The sequence below is a fragment of the Ixodes scapularis genome, unplaced genomic scaffold, assembly GCF_016920785.2.
Source record: "Ixodes scapularis isolate PalLabHiFi unplaced genomic scaffold, ASM1692078v2 PGA_scaffold0__279_contigs__length_252992795, whole genome shotgun sequence".
NCBI classification, from domain to species: Eukaryota; Metazoa; Arthropoda; class Arachnida; order Ixodida; family Ixodidae; genus Ixodes; species Ixodes scapularis.
The window spans coordinates 28,254,795-28,273,057 of NW_024609835.1; the positions used below are offsets into that span (position 1 = coordinate 28,254,795).

Sequence of the window (18,263 nt, forward strand, 5' to 3'; positions counted from 1 at the left end):
AACTTGGTGAATCGTAGCCACGCTCTATCTATTTTCACCTGCGGGTCAAACCGAATTTTCTGCACGCTTGCTAAATACAATTTCTGGTATCGTTCCCAGGTTTCGGTTTCGTTGAGTAAACAAATTGACTGATCCGATTTGGGCAAGGAGTGGATGGACGTAGTTTAATATCGTTAGCACAGCATCACACTTCAGCTAATACGCGCTTCTGTCCGCTTAGAGCTCAACTCGTAGCTCTCTTCTGTGAAATGATTGCTGCATAAGCGGGACCTCGATCTTGACGGGAACCTAGTCTCTACGCACGGCGACGATCCATTTTGCTCGTCACTGCACGCCTCGCGGAAAAGTGTAGAACGTCAGGTCTTGGCTCGCATGTGCTGCCCGGTGGTTATGGCACCCACCCGCGCAACAAAAATCTCACCCAACCACGAAACAAGTCGAGCACAACAACAAAAACGAAGCACGCTGAGGCGTTCACTCGCAGGTAAACAACAATACAGAAATGCTCGCCTTGTGTTGTGTGACGTCAGAGCTCTAATGTTGCCACCGAAAACAGCGTTTACGCTAGAGTGCGATTGGAGCAGTATAAATTCAATTACTCGTGCAGAGGGGCATATAAAATTAAGATATTGCACGCACGATGCGTCACGAGGCAATAACAATTATATTCAATTGTTTTCTCGAATACAAAATTTGACCGGACAATCCCTTTAAAAACAGAATTGGGGCATTCCATCCACCGTTTAATTACGAATGCTGCTTATCTGTTTTTTCTTTTTGTCCCTCATTGTTTTTATTACGCCGCATGGATTAATAATAATAATGTAATGTCTCTCCTACCCACTGTGCCTGTTTACTGAAATAAGAACAGCTGCTTCCTTCACCATTTTTTAAATTATGTTTTATGTTAGCATTTAATAGATTACTACGTTATTTGCAATAGATTTAAAATACACTCATAAACTATTCATAATCAGTTTGCATTCCATCAAAGTGATAGAATTCAACCCTCTGCCTCGAGTCTGACACATTCCCGTAATCCCAGTTAACCCCTGAACCATTTTGGTCGAGCCTAGCTTGTCAACGTGGAGCTGTCCCCAAACCGTTCGGAACGAGTATGGCTCGTCTGCTTTCCCCGATTCACGCACTCGTCCGTTTGGGACGAACCAGACTCGCTCGCGACTTAGTTTCCAGCTCTACCAAAAGATGGCAGCACTGGCTTCTTAATGCACTGCTCCCATTCTGTTTGTGTCTAAAACTTTGATTTTGAATGCAACAAATTTGATATGACGAAAATAATTCCTGGAGAAGGGGAACAGGGGGGGGAAGAAGGACAAACACAAATCTCCAAACACAGCTAGGTGACTGGTGTGCGACCAGAAATTGATTTCGAAGACAACAATTATTAGGCACTTGGGGTTCAGAAATTTAAAAAAACTAGATACTGTTTAAAGTGGGGTCAACCTTTTTCCTCCCCTTTGTGCAGCCTGCTCCACCCGCGCTGGTAGCCCCGCCTCCTTCTCTCCCAGCCACGCCCTCTGCGAGCGGCAGCGACACTGGGCGGAGCCCGTCCCCGGCAAGGGGAAGGGGGTCTCGCTTGACAGAGTCCCCAGGGACCAGTCCCCGGGGCCCCGTGCCCGCCAGCCCCAGCATAAACTACCGACCCGACGTCCCGCTTCTGAGCGCTCCCGAACACCTCGAGAGCGACATGCCGCCCCACTACGGGCCCCCTGACATCTATCGGCATCCGGCCGACAAAGACGGCGTCGCCGACAGAGTCGTCAAGGAAGACGCCGACGGCCCGACCGGCGCGAACAGGGCGCACGACGCCAGACAAGCAGGGGAGAACTCGCCGTTGAACAATTGGGGTGATGGACAGCCACTGGTCAAGTACATGTCTACGGGTGTCCAGCAGAGCTGAGCGGGAGTCGCGTCGTCGGCCTCCCAGGTACGGTGCCCGGAACATATCTCCCACCGGCGCGTCTACCGCGCCCTAAAAAGCGGTCCCGCAATTTTTGCCCAACAACGTCTTAGAAGAGTCCCCCGTCGTCGCTGGCCGCAGTCCTGCGGTGTCGGGGCAGCCGAGATGGATGCAGCAGACCTCCGTTCTGCCGCGGGGTGCCCTCCAGCATGGAGGTAGGAAGCCTCCGTACGTGGCTTGAGGCCACCAGAGGTGACGCCAGAAGAGTGTAGGGACACGCCACCAACGATGGCCAAAACCAAGAGACGCTATTGGACGAAAGGGATAGCTGTTGAGTCAGCTCTCCTTTTCATCCGATAGCATCTCTCGTTTTTTGTCACGGTTGGGGGCGCATCCCTTCACACTTCTAGCTTCACCTCTGGTGGCCTCGTGTCGCCTTCGGAAGTTTCCTACCTCCGTAGCCTCCAGCCCGACACTCCACGGAAGCTTCGCCAGCCGAAAGCTGGGGCGCCGCAACGACGGCGACACCTGCATTTGCTCGTGCTTTTTGCCGCCATTTCCATGACCGACCACCGGGATACTGACATCCGTGGCACGACGCTCCGGCTTTTGCGATGTTGTTTGTCGCCACCAGGGGACCACTTTAGACGCGCGGGCGGGATGGGACGCCAAACGCGCTGGTTGGAGCCGCATTCTACGCGCCGTTGCTGTGGTGGCGAATTCTACGCGAGGCCGGTGCGGGGCGCAGATTGCACACGAGTGCCGCACAAGCGCTCAACCAGGACTCGTCTTTCCTGCAGCGGAACGCGAGTTCTGGCCGAACGCCGACGCTGCCCTCATATCCAATCCACGCCCCGCATTCGCCTCTTGCAATGCGAAAAATTCGGCACTACAGCGTCGCTACCTGGGAGGCAATGGACCTGGCTCCTTGCGGTGACGACCGGACCAACGGTGCCTTTTTGGCTGTTGTCTTATTTTCTTCGGGGCCTTACGTTGGGCCGAAGGGGACGGGGCAGCCCAAAATTACGCTCGCGAGGGCGGGCCGCTCCGAGCTGCTGAGAGTTTGGAAGCGGCGCTTACCCGCGATTCCGATGCGTATGGTACGTCGGTTGCTAAAACCTTGCACCGTGTCGAATATTTTTTCATTACTTCTCGTGCCATTTAGCTCATGCCGTTTCACAAGGCAGTTTCTTTGCAAACAAACGATTTTGCCGTTTGCGAGTTGACAACGAGCAGTCACAATTTGTACTCGTGAGGGTCAAGCTACGAAGGGTAAAAGTTTCTTTTATCGAGAACACATTTTTGAGATGCAGATCGAAAATTAGAACTGAAACCTTTCAAGTCTTGGTATGACGTACAAAGCTGTTTTATTACGTGAACAAACAAAACAAGGGGATGCCATTTGTACAGGATTACAACTCTTGTATACTATTGCAGATCTTGTACAAAATATGTGTATTGTGTATTAAATACACACTCAGTAAATACTGTTCATAGTGGACATAGTACATTTATTTAGTGTTTACAGTTTATTTAATTTCACCGATAGAAACCATATGAAAGGTCTTTGTTCATTCTATATTTATGGGGTTATCATGTCCCTCCAGACCCAGGAGTGTATGGTGAAAAGGTATAATGATATGAACATGAAAGCCATACTTTATTGAAGAAAATAGGAGATGTCATCAGAAAGGACATGAGGCCTTTAGAAACGTTTTGAAGAAACTATACAGTGCAGTCCACTTATAACGATATTGAGAAAACCGCAAAATCCAATCGTTATAGCCGATTATCGTTATATCTGGATCAAATCAAATCTAAAAAAATAGCGATCAAATCTAAAAAATTTGATCGCTATAAGCGATATATCGTTATATCTGGTATCGTTATAAGTGGATTACACTGTACCGTTATATCCTGAGGGATAGCCCACGTAAAATCAAGAGACAATAGGGTGAAAATAAGGAGCGGGCTTTCTGTGTAAAATTAAAAAGTTCAGAAAAACTTTTTTTAGATACTGTAAAACCCTTAATGTACACGAGCCCCAAATTTTTGCGAACCATTCTCTAAATTTGCAAACTTTATTGGGCGCAAATATTTCTATTGTCTGTGGAGGCGAATTCCAACCTTTAGAATTGCGAAATTTAATGGTTATGAGTATGACCCACTGCCCAATTCGAGAAAAATTGGGGCAGCGAAAATAAATGGTTTTACAGTACCTATTTCCTGCCAAACCAGTTAACGCAGCGAGGGACAGTGAAGCAAAGACGACTGTACTTCCCAGTCAGCATTGTTAGCTTATATCACGCATAGCTAACTAGCTGCATTTATGCCGAAATCTTCATTGATCTAAACCTTACGATAGCTATACTCTATTTCACCTTACGATATATTGCAGGAAAGGCTACAAGTGTGAGGTCCTTGCTCTAGGGCATAGTCTCAGCAGCACAAGCTCTCATGCCAACGCAATGAGCTCGCTCTTCTAGCCTTCGCTGCGGTACAACGTAAGGTGAAACGGAGTATAGGAGTGGTCTATGTTTTGGAGTTCAAAAGAAAATAGCAAATTAAGCCATAAATAAGGGTGGGTTATCTTTCGGGGGTGTGGCATCTTTCGGGACATTACGGTGGTTCAGGAAGTTGAGCATGTGACTTCGACAAGCTATTGATGTACTCTCTGAATTGGGGAAAAGGATTTCCACATTTGAGAAATATGTTCTCAAACTTTACATTGGTAAGGTCTGTTTCTGTTTGGCAGTGATGCACTTGTCATTTAATGCAGAGCTTTTATGTTGCACCCAAAGCTTTTTTTTTTTCGTTTTGATGACATCAGGGCCAATTGTACTAATATACTGTATTGACATTATTAATAACCTTGGTCATTGCTTGTGCAGTGAGGCAAAATATTTTGTCTTTCATGTTGAACCTTGTCTTATAGAAAATTGGGTGTTTTCAGCATTTTCAGGCACTCTTGGCTCATGTTTGCTCACAATACTTGTACTGCTTGTGATCGAAAATATAACTCCCGTGCCCTTTTAGACAAAATGCAAATTTTACATTTGCCATCGTCCTACAAGGTATTGTCCAGATAACTGAATAAGATACAATCCACTCTGTGTTCTGCTGAGCTTAGAGATGATCATATTACTTTCTGGGTTCCATAGTACTCTCTACTGTAGGGAGCCTTGTGTACAAAGCTTATTCAGCCTTGGTTGATTCATGCCTGAACCTCTGATGAAGGGATTTGTTTATTCATGCAGTCTCATTTTCAAGATTGCACCAGAAATTGATTCCTGAGAAAGAGCCAACATGAACATCCAAGTGTTCTGACTGTTAATAACTGGTGTTTACTCCTGTATGGTATTTTTGTTTACCTTTTTGGTGCACCTGACCTTGTCTTAGATGAAACTGACCATGAAGTGAAAAGAAATGTTTTTCTCATTTGAGTATGTTTTTGTTTGTTCATTAAATTGAGTCACATAGTGTACACCATCTGGCACTGTTAGCACAAAGAAGCAATTGCAGTTGTTTTTTTCAAATTTGATTTCTTATTGTATGGCTCTCCTAAGAACTGCCAGGGAAAGTGTTCATAAGGGACACTTACCTAAACGATAGAACTTTGGTTCCCACCAACACCTTTGCAAAGGAAAATCTGAAGAAGCAGTGATGTTCACACTAACGCTGTTGCACAGTGTACGCCCCGGACAATTAGTGCTAGCTGAAACACTCGACCTGGGCGTTTGATGGGCCTGCGATTCCCACGGTGCTGCTGAAGTATACACAAATATTTCTGAAATGCCATAAAGGCACCACGATATAATTAGTAGACTGACTGAAGAATGCTTAAAGATATGGTTGAAAAGGTGTAGCTGGCATAGCCTTGAATCAGACTCCAGAAGCGGATGGCTTGCACGTGCCATCATTCAAAAGGCTTTCCGATGACCACCAGAGGGGGGGAAGAAGGAGCTCCCCTCGTACTAGGATCCTCTTTTGTGCCTCCCGGATTCGCCGAGATGTCGCTATTCACCTGCCAGAGGATTATAGAAGATGAACCCGTCACTCAGAATTCCTACAAAAGCAGCTTCCCTCTCCTCCTCTTACATGGTGGTCAAAAGTATGCAATGTGACGTCAGTGCTACCCATGTATGGAGATCTCCGAAAAGTCCAGGGGCTTCCTGGACAGCCTTGGACCCTTACCAGCTACTGCCATCTTCATGCTTTGTTATAACCTGGACAATCTTCCTTCATGCAGTCAGTGCGGTGCTTGCCCTGAGGCTCCGACCGTAGTAACAAATATTTCTTGACTAGGGGTGCTTTGTTTTTAATTATTTTAATGTAATTTACACAAACCTGTTCGGCCAATATTGTGTTGTCATGAAGATATTAAATGAGATAAAGAGAAATTTGGAAAGTGAAAACTCGCTTCCAGTTTTATTTTTATATTGCTATAATTGATTTTATGTATTACTTGACGTGACCGCACATGGCTGCGCGATCTTTTTTTTTAATATATATATATATATATATATATATATATATATTCGCGACTCCAGCGACCTGTAGGGGGCGCCACCACCAAACAAACATGGCGGCTGAGTCCAGGTCGCGTTGGCTCGGCCGGGCCGCCTGAACAGGTGGCGCGTTCAATTTAACCGATTTTCTTATGTTTAATGCCCAATTTTATAGGTATTTGAACTGAGACGGTTAAGTGTAGCCGGTACACATAAACTTGCAAAGCATAGTTTTGTTTTCCCGGTGTTTTTTTTGTTCTTTTCAAATCAAACTTTCGTTTCGGAGATTTCGTTCAAAACCGAAACTATGGGCTCCGGAGAGACGGTTTTGATCATCTAAGGAAAGCGGCGGTGACTGCAGAATTGTTACACCGAGAGTAATTTTCAGCTAACTCGCATGCCTCGACCATGCGACTTATCTGTCCGCGAAATCGAGCTTTTGTGCGTATCCGCGTTTAAGAAACAGCTCCAGTCGTCTGCTCGGTCAACAACACAGGCTGCAGGAAAATTACGAAAATTAAGCAAGCGTTTCTTGAGCCAAAGAGTATGTTAACCCGCTGGCGCCCCACTAAGTAGCTGATACTCGTATTTCAATTCAGGTTTTAGTAGCAATCGAGAAGTCATTTTGACGAGCGGGTTATGTATTATATTGTGTACTATGGTCCCACTAAAACGATATTAGTATATTCTTCGGGTTGAAATATGAGCTTCGTTCACTACCTATTAGGCGAACTGCTGAACAAAAGTATATTTGACAGACAGAGAGGCTACTTAAACTTAGCCAAATGGTTCTAGCCGGCAGCACGGAGACAAACTGAACAGACTCTTCATTGGAGATTCACGCAGAACCTCTCTGCATTGAACTTTGCTTCGAATCCTGAACGGAGAAAATTAGTATTTTTTGTGGCTGGTCAACCTGAGGAATGCAGACGTATATTGCTGCTGGCTTCGATGGGAATACAATATAAATATTGGAGGCGCGATAGATCAAAATGCCCTGACAGCTTCTAACGTTGCGAGACTCGTCCCCCACCTTTTGAATACAGATAATTTCCCTCATTCATCATTTCCAGCGAGCAGGTTTTCCTGAATCAAGTAATTGCGAAATCAGCCAAACTTTTTCAGTGTGGTCCAGAGGCTTTTTCGGCGAAAAACAGCCAAGATGAATAGCCAACGCACCGACCGGCGTGGGTGGCTCAAACTTGAAGCTAACCGAATACAACCAAACTAAAAAAAAGCAGCTATCGAACTTTCCCATTCACTTGACTGCAACATTGGTGTTCCCTCCAGTGAAATGCCTCGTCTGTCGTCCTCAGTCCACTGTTCTACATCGTTATAAAGAAATCACTAATCAGTTACCAACTAGTCGTCACTTTCAATGTGGTTCGAGACAGACAAGAAATCAAAACGTTTTTCCGTGATTCCCTCCCCCCCCCCATCCAAGAAATCGAAAGCACGCGACCGTGTGCTTCGAACGGGCTTTCAAACACGTGATGGAAGGAAACAATCTACCGAGGCTTCACCACACTAATGAACTCTCAGGCAAACTTAAGAAATTTTTGGACCAATTAGTCAATATTTATTGTCCGCCACCGCGCCGACAACACGTGTTCGCGAAAGCCATCGGAGACGCGGAGGGGCGCGGAGCGACCTGGACCGGCGGGTTCCAGGTTTTCCCGCTCGGTGGCGTCCGTTTTTCTGGAGTCGCGAATATATGTGTGTGTGTGTGTGTAGAGTTAGGTGGGATTTAAAAATAAAGCTTATTCCAAAATCTGAAATTTTCGAAAAAAAAAAAAATGTCTGAAGCAATGTATTATGTTACGAGGTGCAAACTAGATCACTTGTTATTCGTGCTGGCTGCGGATGGTCAAATTTCGCTGACTGCGACGCAGCGTCCCTGACGTCACGTTGCTGCTGTTGGCGCATGCGCAGAGGCTACACGACGCTAATCTAGTTTCTGCGCAGGCACAGAAACCTTTTTTTTTTTTCGTTTACCCTTTTCCCAGCCAACTGATGGTATATGGGCGACGAAAAATAACGAAACATTTCATAACCTGCAAATGGGGGAAAAAAAGAAAAAAATGGTGGGGAAAAACGAGTATGGGGGACGGTTACGCTTATATCCTAAATGTAATCTATTGGCGTGGCGACGGCAAAACAATGTTTTCGCTTATACTGGAAGTGACGACTTTCAAGATGGCGGCGCCCTTGTGAAGAATGTATGGGCCGCATATGGCGGCCCGCGACTCTAGGATGCGGCCCACAAGCACCCCGCAGCTGCGAGTTCCCGTTCCCATGCCTCGAGCACAACGTGCGTCATAAATAATAGTTCTGGGCCTCATTTCCACACTTTAAAGGCCTGGATCGTACCAGTTAAAGGGACACTGACACCCCCCCCCCCCCCCAATTTATGTCACTTTTTTTTCCAGACGATTCATTGTGGTGTCCGAAGACGAACCAATCAATATTTTGCTACGGCGTTACACATATTTTTAATAAAGTAAAAAAATGCAACTGCTCGAAACTGAGGAGGAGAGACTTGGCAAAAGTCACGTGGCTGTGCAACCCCCCTCCCTCTTTTTTTTTTTCAGTCAACGTATTTGCAGGTTTTTAAAAGCCACAAAAATGGGTGTCATATTTCTTTTCTATTTTGAATATTGTGTGTGCCTAGCTTTGGTGACTGATTATATTTGATGGTTGTGTCTCAACCATAAAACAACGGCTCGTGACCACGCACGGAGAAAAGAATGAGCGCGACTCAAACCGGCCAGTTCTCGATGGCGGTTTTCGGACGGAAGGAAAACGAATTTCGAGCTGCCAATTGTTTTCTGGGTAGTTGGGCTCTGGATATGTCATGTCCAAATAACAACCTTGACAAGCATAATATATGCCGTCAGTGGCCCTTTAAGGTTAACTGTGTATATACATGAACACTTAGTCACGAAGTACGCAATTTCCGAGAAGCGCTCGGCCTGCGCGCGCACAAAAACGCGTTGGTTTGGATCGCGCTTTAGCGGCGGCATCCGCTGCCTGACGTTGCTTACGCCGTTTACCGGTTTCTAGCGCGCCAATTGGCTTCCGCCCCGTGACGTCGCCTCCCTCTCGCCTTTGTCCTTCACTACTCTCCTTCTCTTTACGCGGCGCGCTTCCCTTTCCACTGTGTTGTCCACAAACGGGCACCGTCAGCTTTTCCCTGTTCGTGTGGGTACGCACTAATAAAGCTGGTGACACCAAATTATGTGGCCGGGCATGGAAGCCGAAGAGCTTTATCCAACGCTTATAGCCTCCGGCGCGCTGACCGTGGGTGATTGTATCTTCGCCTGAAATACACAAAACAGAAACGAAGGAAGTGGGACTCTGCGGGTCATCACTTGTACGCTACGTGGGACGCCACATTTGGGATCGCGTGTCGGGCCCGTAGAGACCTTGTCCGTGTGGGCCATGGGCGTACGGCTGTTGCTGGACATAGGGTTCCCGGGATAAGCGCTTATTGCCATGGGCTAGCCGCGGCTCCTCGTCTTCTTCCGGCTGACTCGTTTTCCCGGCAGACGGGGCAGGAGCGTCCTCCGACTCGGACAGCATTGGCTGAAGCGTGGAAAAGAAAACAAAGTCAAGCAAAGAAACAAACAAATGACAAGACCTAGAAAGTGCTAAGGACGTGTAAAAAAATGGATATAATTTTTAAATAGATTGATTCATTTTATTTAAATAGGAAGTATTTGATTCAAACCAGATTTGCTCGATCTAAACTGATTTATTTGATTCACTGAAGGTCGAAAATAGTGATACTTTATCACGATATGTGTTTTTAAACGCGGCAGATTAACTGGCCGATCCGTCCGACGATCACTGATAATTTTGCAAAAAAAAAAGTTTAACAACATTTTATTGGTTAATTATATTGGAACAAAAACAAGTTGTTTCTTTCAGTGAGTTTAGCAGCTCTATCTACCTTCTCTTTCGCGTTCTGGTTTACTTTTTATAGGACATTACTTTCTTATTTTTCGTGTCTCTCGCGTTCGGATTCGCTTTACGTAAATGCCGGACGAAGCGGAAGGTAGAAAGAAGGCTCAATGCTTAGATTGCCCAAAAGAGCAATGGTTTTCGGTCGTGTTCAGCTGATATAAATATTCCTTCCTCGATGATTCTTTTATGTAAATATGAACAAGTTCATTTAGTAATTAAGAAAGCAACAGATGATAGCTAGATGGTCAATAAAATATTTCTTGGATAATTTTTGCGGGAAAGGTTTGATCATTGCAAAACTGGTCTGATATTAAATCATCGTAAAACTGGTCGGATATAAGTCGCGATTTAAATCATGATTTAAATCATCTTGATTTTTATCTTTCACCCTGTAAGGAAGTTAATTTACAACATGGGCAGGCACTACGTGTACCCTCCGTCGTCCGTGTCTATAGCGTGTTTTAAATCGTTATGCAAGGCGACGCGCGCTCAGAGAGGAAATATCGACGTCACAGGCTCACTTCGGCAGGTCATTGTCGGTCTGAAGCCGTTTTACTAGGATGATACTTCCCGTTCCGTAGCGTCACCACAAATATTTGAATGAACATTTCACGCCACGGCTAGGCTATAATAAAGTCAAGCGTCAGTTCTTCAACCACAGTCTAATTCCGAAAACGGAAAAATCGTTAGTTATAACGTTGTAGTTCATTAAATAACTATTTAAACAATGCCATATATTTTTTTGTCTAGCGGTTTCACTTAGCACCAAAGAGAAAAAAATTACAGGAAGATCCATTGGGGGATTCTTTGGGTATGCGTATGACCCTTGGAAACGTCACACATGTTCCCTTGGGAGAAGCAGTAACGCTGACCCCTTCACAGACATGTGCCTATCTCAAATACTCTACTCAAGATACTGTATTTCAAATATGTTTTAAGTATATCTTGGTATCTTGCAAATACTATTGATCCAGAGTATTTGATACTCTATTTTAATTACAATTCTGAGCACCTTTACTCATTATTTAAAATACATTTTTTACATCCCGCCATTTTTCGAGTTTTTTCGGTATGAAGTGGCGTGGGCGTGGCACGAGCAAACGTGAACATTCTTTCGAGCAACCAAACCCTGTTGCTAACTCCGATTACCTACGGTAACTTTGATTGAGCTCGTGAAAACATCACTTCTTTGCCGATTGTGACTCATATTTCAGCCCAAAGTTCGTACAATTAAGATTTTCCCCTCGCCTTCACAAAGGCGCCTTTTGTTTCCTAAAGTTTCCCCCCAAAATCCTCAAACAAAAGGAGTGGTTTTACGGAAGTAAAGGTTACCAAACTGAGGCGCAACGTAGACCGGGAAACGACCTACGACAACAATGCAGACTTGAGTTTCAAGAAAATAACAAATAGAAAAAAAATGAGAAGTGGACACACAAAAAAAATACATTTTTGTTTTGCTTGTATATTTGACACCGCTACGGCAAAACGTCGAGGTTTTTTGTTTCTTTTCGTGTTGTCGTCAGTTCGTCACTTATTGCTCTCGCGAACACTGTCTATAAACGAAAATTGAGGAGCAGAGAACAGGACAGAAAATGAGCAAAGAGCTGGATGACTTCTCAAAGTGCCAACAAAGCGTCCTTCAACGTTGAGTGCCTTTCTGAACACAACCTACTTGAAGAAGGTGAGATCACTGCCGTGGCTATTATGCGGGTTCTCTTAGTTATCCATCCACTCATATCCATATCCCAAGTTCGTTTATAGTGAACTCCCCTAATAGGGAATATAGATTGCAGTTAAACGATGCGTCTAAGGTGCACCGCAGGACCTGATATTCAGCGATGTCACTATTGGCGAGGCGCTCTGTCCCATTTGTTGTTCCCACACCTCGGTGTTTACCCACCACAAGACCTGTGCACATGCCCACAGGCCTTGTAGGCAGTGTTGGGAAGTACTTTAAGTACATTGTACTTAAAGGGATACTTCAACGAAATTTGAAATATTCCCGTCGTGTTCAAAAATAGGTTGAATATGATCCATAATATCCGTAAATGACAATCGCACGTTTGTATTTTGAGCCTGGTGGCTGTATTTTTCGTTATAAACGGCCCACTCTGGCAAGCACTCGGAGAAGGCCCAGTGGAGACCACGTGACATCCAACGCAATCGTGACGTAGGTCGTCTCAAGACGAGCAAAGCTACGGCGAGGCTGATGTCGAGAGGATGGCCTAGTCGTTCCAGCCACCGAAGCGGCTGCTTTTGTACGAATTTTGAGTGACGGGTTAATCTTCTGTAATCTTGTAGGGGGACAATAGCGACTTCTGCGACACACAAAAGGCATTCTCGGGAAGAGGGGAGTTCCTCCTGCCCCTCTTCTCTCGTCGTGGCCGGAGACGAGACAACCTCCGTCACTAGCTGTCAAGGTTCCTAGATGGGCATTACAAGTGAGGCGTTAGCGACATCCACCAGGTGCTCTTTGCTAATCGTTTAATTCGTTTTAAAATTCCTTTTCGTGACTTTTTTAACAAGATATTGGTGTGTTCGATGTGATGCTGCTTTTTTGAACACATATAGACCAAAAAATGAGCGACGAAAATTCGTTGTAGTATCCCTTTAAAGTACTACTTCAAGTAGGTTTAGGAAACTTATACTTTACTTGAAGTACATTCACTGAGTATGTATACTGTGCGCCCCAAACTTAACGCCGCCACGAGAGAGTCCGATTTCTTCACCATGGGAGCTATTCCTGAACCTAGCGGTCCAACTAGTTGATGAAGATTTGCGTCCCCGATGAAAAGCCAACGAGGGGAAGGTATTCCAGCAGCTGCTGCGACCGATTTACCTTGGGTAGCATGCAATAGATCAACATTTCCGTAACCGAGTGGCGGCGTTAAGTTTGAGGGGCATTGTACTTGTACTTTACTTACATAATTTTAGAGCGCAGCTCTTAGGCGCCCGTTTCCGGCTTGAGCGGCGTCGGCGTCGCCGTCGCCGTCGGCGTAACCGCGCGGTGCATTATGGGTAAATTTCCCCGCTAAATCTAGCGGAAAAATTTCCCCGCTAAATCTAGCGGAGAAATTTCCCCGCTAAATTTAGCGAAAAAATTTCCTCGCTAAATCTAGCGGAAAAATTTCCCCGCTAAATCTAGCGGAAAAATTTCCCCGCTAAATCTAGCGGAGAAATTTTCCCGCTAAATCTAGCGGGAAAATTTTCCCGCTAAATCTAGCGGAAAAAATTTCCCTGCTAAACCTAGTGGAAACATATTTGGGGGGGTCACGTGACCCCCAGGTCACGTGACCCCCACGTGACCTGAGGGAGGGGGTCATGTGACCCCACCAAGGTCACGTGACCTCAGGTCACGTGACCACTCCCCCCCCCCCCCCCCCCGAGAGCACGTGAACCTCAGTACCCTTCCCTCCTCCTTCTCAAGAGCTGCGCTCTAATTCGGCGTTACAGGGAGTTTTAAACGGCTTTAATTTTTTTCTGGTACTTTCTCATGAAAGTGCAATTCCCGACTTCAAAGTACATTCCCCAAATTTGGTTTTGTTAAATTTGTATCACGAAATGATGCTTTGCCAGCTCCGAAGAAATACTGGGAGAGATATTTTACTCTCACTAGAAACGTGAGCAGACAACGCATCACTCCGTTTGTTCTGGGGGCGGCTTTCCCGTAGCTTTTTGTACACTCACTACTTCTCGGTCGTTCAGCGCAAGGGAGGAGGTTTAAAATATTAAGAGAGCAAAATTTATCAGAATGTAGCACCCAGGTTAATATAAACGCAGTATATTTATCATGTTAATTACCCGTATACCATTTGCTCCTCATTTCATTCTCAAAGTCGGATCGCAGTCGACGCTAGGATCCAACGGAGCCAATCAAGCAGCAGGAAAAGTGAATCGTCATGGCGCTCCTCGTCTTTTCTATCCCGGCCTAAACCAATCACGCACAGCAAATGCGCAATAATCATGCGCTTTTTTTTTTTTTTTTCGTGACTGGTTTAGAAGGTGAAAGCAAATGCGGAAAGACGACGAATGCCACGAGGATGCATTTTTTTTTTTGCGTCTTCATTTTCTTTTTTTAGGATAGTCGGACTTGGAGTGAAACAGGTCATAAAGAGTTTTGGAGACGTTCAACATCTGCCATTGAGACTACAACTTTGACAACCTTACGCTCCGACGTTCACCTTACGCTCTCCACCTTGGCCCGCCTCCTCCTTTCCCATCTGTCCTCTACACTTTTTACCTTGCCTTTATTGGCAGTTTAGGAGAGGGAGTCTCTAAGAGAATTCCCCTGCTGAAAACCGAGGTTATGCTATACGCCGGCCTTTAAAAATTGTGTCGATATCCAGACACTCTCTCTCGATAAGTTTACAGAAAATGTATCCGCCGAGGAACGGGGGGGAAAGGAGGAGAGACGCTGAGAGCGCGGGGGTGTCGGAACGCTGAGCTGCGATTGAAATGGTTATAGTGGGTAGACCTAAATCTATATATCTGCCTTCGTCTCCGTTGCACTCGTCGAACGCATGATTACGCGGAACGCCGGCGTTCCGGCGTCTGGCTCTCGCATTCGAACGCGTTCGGCGACTGTAATGAAGACAAAGGCAGGCAGCCTTAAGCGCCGTTCACACTCTTGCGACCGAGTACGACCGAGAGAGACAAGACCCGTTTTTAAGCTTTTTGCGACTTCTTAGGACCGGATGCGCTGCCGCGGAGCTCGTCCTAAGAGATCGCAAGAGGTTTAAAAACCGGTCTGGTCTCTCTCGGTCGTACTCGGTCGCAAGAGTGTGAACGGGCCTTTATGTCTACCCACTAATCCTTCCAATCAGAGCTCGGCGTTCCGATGTCAACTTCGTTTCCTCCTCTCCTTCCTAGGCTCTGCGCATAGGCCTGAAAACGAGAGCCCCGGCTTACCCACGCACCACTCCAGATGTCTCGGAAATGCCCCCGGAAGTAGGACGTGACGATCGTCGGAATGAGGGTGGCTGGAACCAGGTAGAGGAGGGCGGGTTGCGCCGTCCTCATCAGGTACAGGGCGACGAAGGTGATGACCAGACCGATACCGTAGCCTGCACCGTGATCGCGCAACTTAGTTCTTGTGTGGTTTTATCGATCGGGAGAAAGAGAAACACTCCGGTTCGACTGTGGAAGTACAAAGTGAGCTCTTCTTATCTGATTGCACTATAGGCACTGGCAGCTGAGCAAACGAAGTCCCGAGCATCTAATTCTTTTTTCAGTTCAATTCAATTTGTGTTATTATCAGTAAGGTGCGGATATATAGAGCATATTACTGAAAAAGACCCTTAGCCAGTTGGCTGGTTTATCTTCAAATAAGGTATCTGAGACATAGAGTGAGCACCGTAGGTTATTAAAAAACTACACGGGCACCTTACATAAAATAAAACAAAAAATAGAGCGAAATAATAGGATCCATATTAATTTGACTAAACAACGAAGATGGTTATGAGGGTGAAGATGGAGCGAATGCAGCCTTGGGGGCTGCGGCATTCGCTGCTAAGAACCCTGAAAGGCGAGTCACGAAGCAAGGAGCGTGAACATAAAGAATACGCGTTTCTTGAAGAGATACTTAATCGGTTCTGTATTTGAGGAAGAGCACTTTAATCTTCTTCATTTCGCCTCCAGGACCACGAATATCGAGATTATTTTTCAATTTTGTGTACGGAGGTGGCAGAAAATTATTTTCAAAATATGCCGCTGAAGCCCCTCCTTCCCGGGGCGTGACGTCATGTTAGGAGTTTTCGGAATATCCGATCTCGCACATCTTCAGCGCCTGTCAAAGCTATGCACGCGCAATCTTGCCATTTTCAAAAAAGACAAAAAAGGCAAAAAAAAAAAAAAGTGCCTTGACTGCGTCAGTGCGGGAAAATATATTCACTGGCGGCCATAGCTGTGTGCGCAACTGCAAAGCGCGTGGTGACGGCGAGCTTCCACAGTTCTTTTGCAGCATGCATTCCGAACCATGAAGATTGTAGGTCAATAGCAGCCTATTAATTTATCTCGTACTGAGCATGCGCTCTAAACATCGCCCTCATATATGTTGCCCAGTGAATGCTCCCTATACCTGGTACGCCTTTGGGTGCCAAAACATCTGGGTATGACGTAACGACTAGTCAGTGGTTTTTCGTGTTTTCTCTTCTCGCGTTTAGTTACATCTTCTGAAAACACAAAAGGAAAAAAAAGGGACGTGATATTTAAATACACGGGATAAAACGACTAAAATTCAGCTCTAACTCTTTTTTCTTTTTTCAAAAACTGCTTTAGCTTTTTTTTTTTTTAAGTTGAGAGTTACTATAGCTAATTGTTGGTTGCAACACAGTAACTACAGAAAGGGGTTCGCCCAAATAAATCAACGATCGGCTCGATGCCCAGTGCGTCGAGGAGCATCGGGCGCTGGGCGGAGCTGTTGATTCTGTGCGCCAGTCTTGGAAAAAGACGCTGACGAATGCTTCTCCCTTTTCGTGTCCTTTCCGCGTGTCGTCCGAAGAACGGCGCGTTCGTGCTGCCGTGGTGTGGCGAGAGAATTTCTTCTTAAAATTCGGGGATCTCGGGCTTCTCCTGACGTTCTTACGTTGCTACTGGTGTGTTTAGCGTCGTATTCCGCAAATACATCTAAAGTAGTCCCTAAAGGGCCACCCACACTAGCGAGAAAACGCGCCCGGCGCGCCGATAAATCGGTTAAGCGGCAAGATAAAGGGCGTGTCTCTGCACGCGCTCGTGGCGCTGACTGTGCTTCGGCGACATTTTGTTACTTGCCGCGATCGGCGTGCCACGCGCGTTTTCTCGCTAGTGTGGGCGGCCCTTTAGTGGCAGCAAATGACGTCAGAAAAGTCGGAGTGTCATGCTGCAGAGCCGTGTATTGGGAGAGTTTGGCCAAGAGGCGGAGCAAAGGCCGCCGCCAGCGCCGAATATTCCCCCCGCGCTTAGAGCCTTAACTAAATTTGTGACACAGCGTCGACCAATCCAGAGACCGTGACGTCACAATATTGCAAACGACATTTAAAGTGTGAAATAGAAGCGTTCAATCCCGGCCTCTCTGCTCCATCTCACAAATGTCTGCAGTGAAGACAAAGGCACAGGCGCGTGAGCCTAGATCAGCAAAACGCTTTTGTTTGTACGAGAACTCGTGCATAGGAGGCACTTTCCAAAGCCACGCGCTCGTGCCCTTGCCTTTGACTGCACAGCTGATGTTGGCTTGCTAGAAGAGCGTCCTGAGACTGGCTGAAAGAAAACAGTGCAAAGGGTGGGGCGCGCGAGCGTCTTGAGACGCGGAGTCCCGCTCTGCTCGTGCGCTGGCTTTGGCAGTGCTTTCTTTCGCCGTCTCACCTGAGACGCTGTTTCTAGCAAGTCGGCCCTGGTTTGGAGCGCACGTTTGTTTATTCTACACCTGAATATTGGCGTGACTAAAACCTCACATGCAAAAAGTTTTCAGTCACCGAGAGGTAAACTTTTTCACTCTAGGGACGCTAAAACGGCTCAAATTAGTCGTGTCACATCTTTAGAGCACACGACCACCACTAGGGGCTGTTTCGCTGCCTGTGGTTGGCCCTAGGTGCTCGCCTATTCAAACCAATGTATGGCCAAACTCTCTCAATAAACGTCTCTGTCATGCTGTCGAATGTCGCGATCCTGGCGGTTGGGCGTTGAAGTTCTGGAGGGAAAAAAGGCACGAGAGAACGCGAGCGTCGCTGTCATCGCCGCGTCCCAACTCCTATACTGCGCGACAACTTTTCTTGGCAATGCAGTGGAAGGTACAAGCCCGCGTCCCCTCTCCCATTTTGAGTGTGCGCGGGCTCTCCTCCTCTCCCCGGAAATCGGGGAGGAGGAGAGCCTGCGTACACTCAAAATGGGAGAGG

General features: G+C 46.3%; 2 protein-coding genes across 4 annotated transcripts in view; one reads left to right on the top strand and one right to left on the bottom strand.

Moving 5' to 3' along the window:
• The window catches only part of LOC8043304 (signal peptide peptidase-like 2A), a 46,410-nt gene extending 42,761 nt beyond the window's left edge, over window positions 1–3,649 (top strand). Inside the window, exon 13 of the mRNA XM_029983570.3 lies at window positions 1,487–3,649. Coding sequence (XP_029839430.2) covers window positions 1,487–1,921 — 435 coding nt within the window. The 3' untranslated portion in view covers window positions 1,922–3,649. The remainder of the gene's footprint in view (window positions 1–1,486) is intronic.
• A 6,043-nt stretch (window positions 3,650–9,692) lies between these two features.
• The window catches only part of LOC8043303, a 29,123-nt gene continuing 20,552 nt past the window's right edge, over window positions 9,693–18,263 (bottom strand). Inside the window, exons 9-10 of one of the 3 annotated variants that reach the window (XM_040216057.1) lie at window positions 15,304–15,458; window positions 9,693–10,014 (exon numbers count right to left, since the gene is read on the bottom strand). In XM_040216057.1, coding sequence (XP_040071991.1) covers window positions 9,808–10,014; window positions 15,304–15,458 — 362 coding nt within the window. In that variant the 3' untranslated portion in view covers window positions 9,693–9,807. The remainder of the gene's footprint in view (window positions 10,015–15,303; window positions 15,459–18,263) is intronic. The other 2 variants (XM_040216058.2, XM_040216059.1) reach the window with 2 other exon arrangements.